This window comes from Anthonomus grandis, chromosome 7, assembly GCF_022605725.1.
Source record: "Anthonomus grandis grandis chromosome 7, icAntGran1.3, whole genome shotgun sequence".
Lineage (NCBI taxonomy): Eukaryota > Metazoa > Arthropoda > Insecta > Coleoptera > Curculionidae > Anthonomus > Anthonomus grandis.
The window spans coordinates 36,217,549-36,230,912 of NC_065552.1; the positions used below are offsets into that span (position 1 = coordinate 36,217,549).

General features: G+C 30.2%; 1 protein-coding gene across 1 annotated transcript in view; it reads right to left on the reverse strand.

Annotated features, from left to right (window-relative positions):
• Positions 1-951, reverse strand: part of LOC126738141 (delta-sarcoglycan) — a 263,842-nt gene extending 262,891 nt beyond the window's left edge. The window contains exon 1 of the mRNA XM_050443317.1: positions 504-951. Coding sequence (XP_050299274.1) covers positions 504-677 — 174 coding nt within the window. The 5' untranslated portion in view covers positions 678-951. The remainder of the gene's footprint in view (positions 1-503) is intronic.
• Between the last annotated feature and the right edge of the window lie 12,413 nt (positions 952-13,364).

Below are 13,364 nucleotides of genomic sequence, written 5' to 3' on the forward strand. Positions count from 1 at the left end.
TGGATATTTATATGTTCTGGTATGTTCAACGTAGATCTTTGAGGTTTAAAAAGTACCTTCTAAGTCTTTCATTTATTTAAAACTTATTAATTTTAACAACCCAATTATTAGATAGTATCATATGTCTTTCGTCTTGAAAAGGAGTACCAAGGGATGTTACAAAAATAGTATCATATGCTAATTTTAACGTTATTTCTTTCATAGAAATTTTTGAGGCCATTTATGGAAATAATAAAAAGTAACGGCCTGATATCGCTGCTCTACCTATTTCTTTTTACCAATTCTGTTATTAACATTGTTATTTAAAAAAAAAATATATATTTTTAAATACTAGTTTATTGTTGCCTACGTTTATTGTAAACTGTGCATTTTTTAATATAAATTTGTAATAAGAAATCTGTCACTTATTAAAAATATATTTTTAAGTGTTTACGAAGTGCTATAAATGTATTACTTTTTAAGTCTATTTAATAAACTATTTTTTCTAAAATACATGGACTTACATTATTTAATGATGAGCTCGCCTGACACCAATTTTTTCTATCTGCGGAGGCCACTGATGGATTAGGAGACGTCGGGTAAAAAAGTACATGTTTCTCACCTGTAGCTTGTTGCTGATAAACACTTTTTTTTGTTGTGCCCGATTTATTAAGATATAGATCTTCGTGTATTGACATTATACCGGGACTTAAAACAAAGTAGACATGTGATAAAAGAACATAATAATATATAAAAGAAAATAATTAAATTATATTTTATGTATGCTTCAAAGATGAAAGTTTCGTTTTTTTTTATAACAAATTTATTGCATTTTTATATTATTGAATTTTTTAATAATTCCTTAAATAATAATTTTTTCACTTGATATTATTAGAATTTGCATTTATTAAATAAAAGAAAACTATTATTTTACATTTGTATAAAACAAAAACATTTTTTCTCTAAAATGCGCGTAAGTCATGAATCGCAGGGCGCCAGGATCACCCCCCTCGAGAATGTCGCGTGCGACTGTTCCAGCACTCACGTGCTCCGCGAATTATTCATTTGTTTTTGTTGACAAGGCGCGTGCGTTCGTCGCGGCCACTCAGGGAACGTTTTGGGGGATTTTTCTCTTTTTTAGTTCGACCTCTGTGAGTTGACGATAAAATTATTTTTGCCGTGAATTATTAAATTAGAGCGGCTCTAAAGATGGTCTAACAGACCTTTTCAAAGCTTAGCAGAATTCGTCCCTATCAATTCAATTAGACGTATCTCAAAATAGTTAGTTCTGAGGAAAGTGAGTTTTAAAAAAATTATGAGTTTTAAAATTGAAGTATTTTTCAGTTTTTTTTTTATACAGAGTGTCCGAAATTCGAGCCTCACCATTGGGATCTTGTAAACTAGAAGAGATACGAGGTCGGTTTAATTGAGGCAAAATTGCGCAATTTGATACTCATTAAAACGCCCTCTTGAAATTTTAAAAATTCCAAATACTTCCAAAGATATTTGGAAAAAACCGAGTATTCGCGATTTTTATTTTTTTACAACTCTATTTGAATAGATATAACAAAATAAATTACTCATTCTCAGTGCTACTTTTTCTATTTTCTAAAATGCTGACGTTAGATTTTTAAACCGACGTTTCGTATTTGAGCTGCCATCATCAAGTTTGTTTTTTTAAATACGGCCCTGGATTTTTTTAATACAGATTTTAAAAGCCCCTTATGTTCCTAAACCAACGATGTATCGGACTTATTCAAAAAATTTATATTAAAGACAAAGGCCAAAAATATATTTTTAATAGGACGACACTATTTTGTAAAATCGAGAATGTAGCAATGAAAATGAGAAATTTATTTTGCTATATCTATTCAAATAGAGTCGTAAAAAAATAAAAATGAAATCGCGAATTGTTGGATATCAATCCAAGATTAATTAATATTGAATATTTTTATTTTTTTTTTATTATTTTTTCTGGATGTTTAAATTGGGAAATCATAAGATGGTTCTTTAATAACTAACTATTTTATTTAAAATACATTTTTCCGCGAAAATACGCAAATTGTTTTGCGGGCTTGTAACCTTACTGACCTTGCGCAATGCAGGCCAAATGCATTGCCAAAAATTGGAAGGAAGTACGCAGTAGTACCTACACACACTTGCAAGTAGGTTTTGTAAAACAGCTAACCGCTAACAGCCTTATACATATTGACCGCTGGTGATTTTCCTGCAGTAATTATTTAACGAATTAGATTAAACTTATAATAAAGACTTAAATTAAACTTTACCTAAAGTGTGAGTGCCTGATAAGGAAGGAACGATGAACTGGTAGCGCTACCAAGCCCGACTTCAACGAAGTAAGGTAAGCCATTATGCATCACTAATGTGCGTTCGAACATTCCTTGAAAAAACGAAGAACCATATTAAATCTCAATCTATCTCAAAAACTTAATACAGTCCACTAAATCAAAAGTCTGACGACAACACGAATATTTGGAATTTTCGAAATCTCAAGAGAGCGGTTTAATGAGCACCAAATTGCTGCGCGACTTTGCCTCAATTGACCCGAGCTCGTATCTTCTTCTTATGTGATCCCAAAAATAAAAGTTAAAAGGGGTTAGGTCTGGTGACCTAAGTGGCCAACGAATCGACCTATATATCGTACTTCATTTATCGTTAAATAGTTCTTTAAGTACCATTCTTACATCATTTAATTGATGATAATTTTGCACCATGTACTCACTAAATCATTGCTATAAATAAGAAACAGACTGGGGCCCAGAACTGAATCCTGAAAAATAAATATTTTTAATATGTGGGCATAACTTAAATGGACACGGTGATGATTTCTATTTTTTTTTAGGATAAATACATTTTTAGTTATTGTCAATTATCTTTCAACTGTCTAAAATAAAAATATGTTGCCTATAGAATGCCAAGCATTTGTTATTTCAAATATTTGGAAAATATAAAAATTACATTTAAAGTATGACTAGATAAGATAATTTCAAGTCCCTAGAAGGGATCTTGGTCTCTACATAATTGCACAGAAAAAACGAAACGCTTCTCTTAAATAAATTTGGAGTCCCTGCAAATAAATATTTAGTTGGTATATGCCAAACAACTGTGTGTTTAAATGAAATATGATAATTATTTCAAAATATTTTTTTTAATTATTTGAAGCAAACAAATATTTTTTTAAGACAAGAAACCCTATTTTTATTTAGACACACTGATTATTCCGGTTAAATAAATTATTTAGTTTTACCAACTATACATTTATTTGGGGGACTGTTCTTATTTATTTAATTTAAAACCCTAGGTTATTTCTCCCAAATAAATATTTTTTTCAAGTAAATAAGTTTTATTTGCCATTATTTGATTAATATTTTACGCAACCAAATATATATTTAACACAAACATTATTATTGTTTGTTTGTCACACATATTTATTTGATATAAATACACTGACTTAAATAAGAAGTGGCGAAGCAAAAATATTCATTAACTTTAAAATTTAAGAAATTGTAAACAAATTGGTTTACAATTTGTTTAAAAGATCCTAAATTTTAAAGCAATGAATACTTTAGCTTCGTCACATTTTTTTGGATTTATATACGTAGTGTATACTTATATAGTTTGCCTTATATCTTTAAAAAACATCATTTTTTTAGGAACGTGAATTTTACGCTCTGATGAAATACAAGTAAAAACAGAAAAAAAACACCTTTTGGGTAGAACACATTTTTATTATTGAACAAAAACAAAAACTCTTACTTATTATATAAGTTTAATTAAGGCTATATAAAAATTAAAAAATTAAGCCACAACAAAAAAAAAACTTAAAACTTCTTTGGAATATATAGAATTAAACAAAGGTCTATCATATACTTATACATAATGGGGCTATAACAAATTCAGCCAAAAATAATAGGTATGTGGACAGAGTCATACCGCCAAATTACTAAGATAAATATACTTAATAAATTATTCAATAGAAAATCCCAAATAAAGTACATATTTTAATGAAAATTGCATCAGCCAATATACCTACATAAGATACATAATATTATATATTATACTCTATTTCAGAAGTGTGTAGAACAATAAAACCTCATTAGGTATGCAAAAGTGGTACCTGGTGATCCACCAATATTTTATGCCACTACCTTAGTTGGGTATTAGTTTCAATGTTAAATTCTTTCTTTTCGTTGATTGCAGGTAGTGCCACCCGGTTTTGGGTCAATTTATGAGTTTTGCCCATTGTTACCCACTGATAAACATTGAAAACGGTTCGCCAAAGGCGTGCAACTGGGACTTGTTTTTTACCTTATAATTAATGTACTTAAATGCTATTTTATTTTAGAAAGTTACTTTTGTTTAAATGGAATAATATATTTTTTTCACAAATTTATTGAACATAATATGTAGAGTAAAACAGTTGAAAATGTCACTTTTGGATCTGGCACTTTTTGAACGGTGTATAACAATTTTAAATTATAATAGATTGTAGTCTTCTTCGTCATCTGACGAACTGTCATCACCTCTTGACATTATAATTAAAGGATCGACTGTCTGATCGATGAGGTTGTCAAGATCCCACATTTTGTCCTCTTGCTTAATTACATGCTAGACTGCTTTTCGGCAATTCTCTGGTGTCGCTTCCGTAATGGCTTGATCAAACAGTAGCTTAACATCTTTCATTTTAAAAGTCGTGTTTTGTCTTGCTACAAATCCTTTTACCTGCGCCCATATCAGTTCTATAGGATTTAGTTCGCAATGATATGGCGGAAAGCGCAGTACAGTTATATTATATTTTTCGGCTATATCTTCCACGGCGTATTTCATGAAACGAGTTTTGTGTAAGTTTGCTATTGCCAGCAGTTCTTTTTTTATCAAATTTGCTTCAAACGCAATACCTTTTGCAGTCAGCCAATCGATAATTTCTTGCTTTCTCCAACTTGAAGTTGGCGTCTTCTCTATTCGCCGTGAATGATAGCTTGCGTTATCCATAACCACCACCGAATTAGCCGGAAGAAATTTTATCATTTCACCAAAATAGTCCTCGAAAACGTCTGAGTTCATGTCTTCATGCTCTCTGTAATCTCCTGTGCGAGTCGACTCAAAGGTTAGCAGACCTTCTTTTAAAAATCCCTCTTCGCTTCCAATATGTGTGATTATAAGTCTTTTTCCTTTTCCCGAAGGTACTTTAATACCCGTAGACAGGCCTTCTATGAAAGCTTGGCGAGCACTGGTTATATTTTTGTCTTGCCACATTTTTTGGACTATATAACCTTCGTTAATCCACGTCTCATCAAGATAAAAAACTTTCTTTTGCTCCCTGCGGTACTGCTTGATACTTCTCAAGTATTGTCGTCTCCAACAAACAATTTCGTCGCTCTCCAGTAAAAGTGCTTTGCGGTTATGCTTTTCCCAGGCAAAATCCATATTTTTTAAAGTTTTCCATAAAAGTTTTCTACTTATCAACGGAATACTGTCATCTCGGCCAAGCTCCATTAAAATTTTGTCTAGGGTGGGTATTTCCTTTTTAAAATAAAAAGAGTGAACTTTTCTTCGAATTATACATTTAGCATTTTCATCAAGGACTTTTGTAGGTCGTCCTGGCTTTTGCTTGGGAGATTCCACTTGACCTGCTACTTTTCTTTCCCGCAACAATTTGAAAATGGTGGACTTTTCAATTCCACTCATTCGAGAACATTTTTCAACAATTTCTTGCACAGTAAAACTAGGGTAATCGTGTTTTATGCAATCATGTACATTTAAAATAATAACTTTTTCACTCAGCGATAGTGGAGAATTTTTAGTACATCTTTTCGTTGGACTGAATACCTCCATTTTTTAAATATTGGGATAATAATATTGTGATTACACTACAGCGTAGCAGTGACTACTAACGTTTAAAATATGATTTAAAAGTATTTATAGTCTGTATATATTACCTGACCCCATTTTTGCATGTTACAAAGCGTTAAAAGATAGGTACCTATACAAAAGGATTAAAAGTATTTATTTAGTATTTAATCTCTTTCAAAATAAAGGCATTTAATCCGTGAAAATTAAATTCATAAATATTATAAGTACCTGCGCCTATGAACTACCACGAAATGTAGCGAAACAGAACGGAATTCCCCAGTTTATTGCTCTATACACTTCTGAAATAGAGTATAGTAATAAATCTACTTACCTCTAAATACAGGCCATAAAGGACTTAATTTCCAATCATTCAAGAGGTCCTCCATCATATATTTATCATCATATATTGTGATTATATTTTATATAATCACAAGTCACTATATATACGACAAAAAGAGTGAAAACACGTTTTATTTTAATGCGGGATCGGGAGTAGCGTCTGCCTGTACCCTGTACTATGCATAGCGCGTTGGCGACTCTACCAATACGACACGACGCGACGTATACGAACAACCTGCTTTGAGTGCTTTGCCAGTTTCACCCCCTTCTTTTTTTAAGAAGTCTGCGACGCAAATAAATAAATATTTGCCACAAAATCAGACGGCTTGCAACAAAAAAATATAAATTTAGATCTATTTTGATTTCAAATATATTTCATATAAATAATTATTTATTTGACATAAAAGAGTTACCGGAAAAATACAGCAAACAAATTTTCCAAAGACATCAAACATTCTTAATTATTCAAATAAAATAAATATTTTTTACCTAAAACATACGCAGTTTAGTTGAAAAAAAAAATGGTTTATTCAAATAAATATTTATTAGGCAAATTTTCTCCGTCTTTTTTCTGTGTGGGTACCTTCAACTGAGGATCGCAACGAACACCTGGATTATAATAAAGTTATTTCCCCTTACAGCAACAGGATCAACACTAGACATGAAATGGAATCTTACTATTATTACATATTGATATTCAACAGTAATAATACACTGAAAAAAAACCGAAAAAATTACCTTAATAAATATTTATTTAAATGTTTTTTATTTCCACTGAATACAATTTGTTTCAATAAACTAATTCTTGCTTGTGTCAAATAAATGTATGTATTTGAATATTTTTAGTCATTTATTTAAATATATTCTTAATGTTTTTATTTATGACAAATAATTATTTATTTAAACTACATTAAAAAATAAGAGGAGTTACTCAGTTCATTTTATCAAATAATCGTTTTTTTAATTTAAATATATTTATTAACACAAACAAATAAGTCTAAATACAAATAACTCAATAGGTACTTTTTCAACACTCAATCATTAGAACTACAACAGGAATCCCCCACCCGAAGCGCAATTGCGGGTGCGGACCGGCCTGGGCAGTTCGTTGTTTGCTTGATACTGGGAAAAAAGTCACCCATAGATTTTTGTCAAATCGCAGTTTTTCACCAAATTCACCATTATTTATTCGCTCTTTACGATTCATTTAATGTTTGTTTGTATATAACGTGTGGATGTGTGCATAACTTGTGGATTGTGAATTTTATATAACATATATAAAGTTTAAAACACAAATCATAGTAAAAAAGGTAAACCAGTACTTATTATTTTATTTCTTTAAGTCTTATGTTTAGAGTCCTGAGGATGACCTCATAGAGGTCCTATCGTCGACAAAATATATGTAAGAATTGTTTAAGTTTGTATTTTATTGACCATAATCCAACAACCAACCACAAAAAAATTAAGATGTGATGAGGTCGCTAAAAACTATTTAATGTTTTTTGTTTTGTTGTATTGTCTGTATTTTTTAAGTTTTTATATACAAACGATGCAGCTAACCGTGTTACCATCGTTGGTACAAAAGTGTATTTATTTTACCTCATAGTGTGGTATTTCGAATCCTAATTTTTTGTTAGATTTGTAACATAGAGTAATTAGTTATAGGAGTTGATAAAAGTGTCGATTCCTTGTTATTATATTTTTCTATATTATAAGGATTAAAAATTGATATGTTTTATTTTCTTATGGTTTTTGAATCTTGCAAATTTAATGTAAGTAGACTATTTTGCAGTTTAAAAATATTTCAGTTTAATAATAAAGAAGTATTATTAACATTATTTATTAGTATTTTTTCTATATAATTACCTTTCCTTATAGTTCAAGGTTTGTAAATTATTATTTTTGGGTACTTTCGTTTAGTATACTATTTATTCTTTTTATAACCCATATTTTATGGTAATTATACATATGTATGTTTTAGCATCAAAATTGTTATCCACACCGGATACCGGATTTAAAAAATATAGGTATGGTAACTTTTAGTAGAACCCTACAGGAATTAAATTTTAGATATGCAACCAAATAACTCATTTACTTATATTAAATAATGAAAATCTGGGTTCAAATAAATTTTAAAAAAAATGTGCACTTAAATGTTTCATCCAAATAACAAAAGTTATTTAAATTAAATCATCCATTACTTATTGCAAATATTTCGTCTCTCAAACTAACTATTTTTAAGGTAATATAAAATACATTATTTTATTGAATCAAATAAATTATACATTTTTAGTAAAAAAAATTAATATTTAAACCGAATATATGTACATTTCACTTAAACAACACCTGTAGTATTTTAAATAAGACATTTGTTCAAATCAAATACATATTTATTTGATACAAACAATTTAAGTAAAAACGATTCAAATACATTTAAAAAAAAATCAAATAAATGTTTGTTTGGCCATTATGGAACAAATATTTCTTTAAAATAACTCCAAATTTTTTTAGACCAAGTAATTTTATTTTTTTTTTCAGTGTAGTAACTAAATTAACTTATATTAAAACCAAATTAAATGCAATCAATAAAAATAATAATTTATATTTCATATAATATAAATAAATTGGTACATCATTTAGTACGCAGTAAGCAATAATAATTAATAACAATTGGTATTGTTAAAAAGCAATCATATGGCCAGTTATTCCGGCAATTACAGGCAGTTTGAATGAATTTTATAATGAGAAATAAAAACCAAATACCAAAATTAAACGCGAAATGAAATTTGGATGATCATTCAGGCGTACTGTATGACTGACCTGACATTAAAATGTAAATAGTGTAAAAAAATGGTTTCTGATTAAAATGAAAGTAAGCGAGGAGTATTAGAGAGTTCACTGTAAAATTAGTAATGTTTTAATTTGGCAAATACCTAGTTTTATTAATGATAATGAATATATTTAAAATTATATTTTATTTATCAAGTAGGCTTCTTTATTATTATTTAAATGAAAAAACAGAAGCGCGCTCCAAAACTGCCTACGTAATGGTTAATAGCATGTTGGGTTATAAACCCTATAATTCTTCATGCATTTATCTAAAAATCAAAAAATTGTCTTCGGATGCTTAAATAATTTATCCAGAGTTTCTAAGACAGCATTTTCCTAACCTTACAGTGTTAGAGGTCTTAGGTAGATTGTTGTCCATGTCCTTTTACGCTCTTGTTGTATATAGATTTTAATTTTGTATAGTTCAACAAGGCTTCTATGCAAGAAAGGCAGCATCACTTCTTTCTTTTCCAAAGAACCAGAGTATTTTTTAGTTCTTAGAGCTGTCAAATTTTGACAGCACTACATTTTTTCTCCTGGTCACCTACATACAAAACCAATTATTTTTTTAGTATTATTTTCTTCTTGCTATTCAGGTACCTATCCGTTTCGAATATTCTTAATTATTATGTAACAGCTCGAAACAGCTCTACTGGCCTTTTTCCAAACCAATTCTTCTCCCCTTTTTTGTATTAAATTTGCAGTAGGGAGTATTCTCTATTCTATAGGGAGTATATTCATTTCTCTTAAAATGTCCTAGTATTCTAGTTTTCCTTTTTTAATGGCTTACGTAAATTCTAGATATTTTTTTATTTTTCTTCGCAATTCTTTGCTTGTATCGTGTATGAGCTGATAATTTCAAAGTTATAAATTCTGTTGAAGATGTAATCTATTTTATCATCATCCAACAGCTTCCGAAATTCAGCCTCTATGTTATCTGATCCCATATCATTATTATCATTCGATTTGGCTAAATTATATCTATAGTCTATACCAAATAAACTTCGGTGCACGTCACGTGTGACCTAAATTAGTTGTCAACCGTATACATTTTTGTCACGGCTAATTGACTATATAAATTTAAATTTCCCGCCCTCGATTCTGTTGGTAACACATGACATTGCTCTGTGTTTGTCAAAATTGATTTGCTTGAGGTGCATTCACACGCAAATGCGTTAGTGAAGTGACTCTTGGACATGCATGCTAGGCCGATTATAGGTTATAGGAGCATTCACAAAAAAATTCAACTTTTGCATATGTGCCGAAGTGACCAAATTGTAAGGTAGCTTATTTGTAAGGTGCAAACTTTTTCGGATCGTGCCGTGCACAATTATTATCTTTTTGTTTTGATTGAATCTTAAGATCTTATATCCTGTTGAATTGTTCCCTGAATAGTAGGTACGATAAACAAACTTTGAAGCTAACAAAATAAATTATGTATAAAGGAGAGAATGCATTATATTTGCTGCATATTAAATGGCACTTTTTTTGTTAGAAAAACGAATCATTTTCATGAATGCAGTTAATATGACAAAGCCATTCAACCGCCAGCGATTTGGGGTTTAGCATATTTTGATGGCTAGAAAGCGGCAAGGATCTACGACAATGTTTAACAAGAAACTTGTGTTGGAAGTATTGGTTAAAATCTGTTTCAACCAAGTGGAGGATCCGTAGGTTGTGACATTTCGTAGTTTTCTTAAATTGGACCCGTATTAGAATTCGACTTTTCCGCGCTTAATTGAATTCAAATTTGGCGCCGGATTTGACCACGCTTTCATTCAAATCTAATTGGTTAAACGGGTTGCCGATAGAGTTATGGCTAACAAATGTCAAAATTAGTTCGAATTATTACCCCTTTTCTAGAGGGCCAAAATTTCTCCCCATTAACAAAGCAATTTAAAATTCTTTATATTGGTGTTATTAGGCCGAATTTACACTTAAAGTTGAAATCGCTCTTGGCCCTAATTGATTATGAATGCACCGTTTATTTAAGTTTTTTCAAATGTTTGAAAAATAGATAAAATGCGACAGCTTTGTATATATTTTTTTGTGATTTATAATTTATTTTGTATACCTGTAAGTATATATTAAATATACTTTTACAATATAATATTTTATACACATATAGTTAATTACTTTAAACCTTACGTTACTTAGCTTATACCTTGATCTAAAAACCAGCCAATCATATAATCCTATATTATGCAAAAACGGTCCCTCTCGGATACCTAAACCGGAACTATGAACGGTCGACTCCTTAAACAGATGACGGCTTTTCCGGCGTCGTCTTTTGTTTTCAGGCAAATCTAGCGTACTATTCCGGATTTCTTGGGAGCTAAATACTCCGTTCCTGCAAGCTGCAGACTAAGGAAGCACAATCCTATCAAAATGGTTTTAATTCAGGCTATTTCTTAAAATTTTAAATCATATATATGAATTTTGGTTTTTCCATTAAAAAAGAATACCTACCTAGTAATAAACTATATAAAAATATGTCCATTTTCAAATATTATTGGTATTTTATAATGGTATACAGGATATCCCGCGAGGTAAGGGATAAAATTTTACTACGCGTTCTTTAGGTTAATTCGACTCGAGTCGATGGATTCGCAAATGTTCCTTACCAACATATAATGTTTTTAAATTTAATAGTTTTATTGTGCCACAAACTACAATGATATAATCACAATTATCTCTAGTATGACTTTCTATAAACATCAACTAAATATCCAGACATGCTGCTAGTATATTGTAAAGAAATGATAGAACAACAGTCGCTAAATACAGCCTCCAGTGTCCAAATCGAAGAATATTGGATAGACGAGTATTTTGGTATAGGTTTTAATCAGCTGAAACCAACCAAAGATCGTTTCCATCAGCAATTGCCCAAGATTGAATACTGGATAATGTTGAATAGTCACCATCAACTAGTGTTCGCAGAACATCACGTCCCACTGGTTTTACTCGAATGAGTGTATGGACAAAAATACTTAACCTTGATTTGTAGTTATTTCATCTAGCAACCAATCCAAGCTATGCAGCTCTGTAGTTGGATCCTTGCACGTCGTAATTTATAATAACAAAATGTCATTAACCAAATTAGGCTAAATTCTCATGAACCGGTGTCAAATTTAAGGAATTCTCATTCTTGGCTCTTGTGTGTTTGACGGTCATTTGACATCTGCAATTTACCTTTAATTCTTACGAGAAAAATTATCTGTGTTGTTAGAGGATGTTCTGATTTAAAAAAAAAAATCAACAAATGTAGTTAGAGTATGATGGTCCTTCGATCCACAGTAGTACAAATAAGACCGAATATTTAAACAAAACTTTTCCTGGAATTTGGATTGGGCGCAAAAGTGCAGTTTCTTGGCCCTCCAGTTTACCGGACTTAAATTCTTTGGACTATTACATATGAAGAGTTTAATATATGTAGGGAAATACCATTTCAAGGCTAAACTGCTTCGTAAAATTAATAATATTTCTAATGGTCTAAGTAGTAACCACCGTGTTATTGGAAAAGCTATTAACCACATCATTAAAAAGCGTAGACTATGCTTACAGTGTGAAGGAGAACACTTAACACTGATCACCGAAAAATTATTGTAGACATTTATTTTCATGACAATAATATCCGTACACATAAACCCAAATTATTACTTATTATACTGGTTAAAATTATAATAAATAATGATTTTTATTGGTTTTCAGTTATCTAATTTAAATGCACTCCAATACAATTTTATTATTTTAATTTAAAAATCTCTAAGAATAAACCATCAGCAAAAAGTGTTCGTAAATACATCCGTTTAGTTTCCTTTTATTAGAACAAAATTGCTACAGCTTTTAAGTGGTTCTTTAAAAGGAGGCTTTACTCATGTAATTGATAACAAATCCCGGTTAAAAGAGGCGAATGATGAAAAATCGGAAACTCGTGACTAAAATATAAGACCACGCATTTTTTAAAGAGCGTTGAACAATAAAAAATAGCAGCATAAATCTTGTCTAAATATTTTGGTTTACTATGTTAATGTTATTGAATAATTTTTGTACACAAATTTATAAATCTTAATTATATTCTATACTTCGAAATGTCCTTAAAGCCAAAAATTGCTTACAAAGACTTACAAATAAGAAAATTTGATACTATTTGTCCATATAAATCATTTATCAATTAGAATATTTCTTTTATACCCGTCCATTCATTACCAAGTGAGTTTTTCGACCTTAGTATGCAAATAATTTTTTTACAATAAAGACAGTTACTTTTTATTAAGTATCCTCTTCTTCTTCTATTTTAGTTATCCAACTTTTTTGTAATAGTTTGTTACAGATCTACTGAA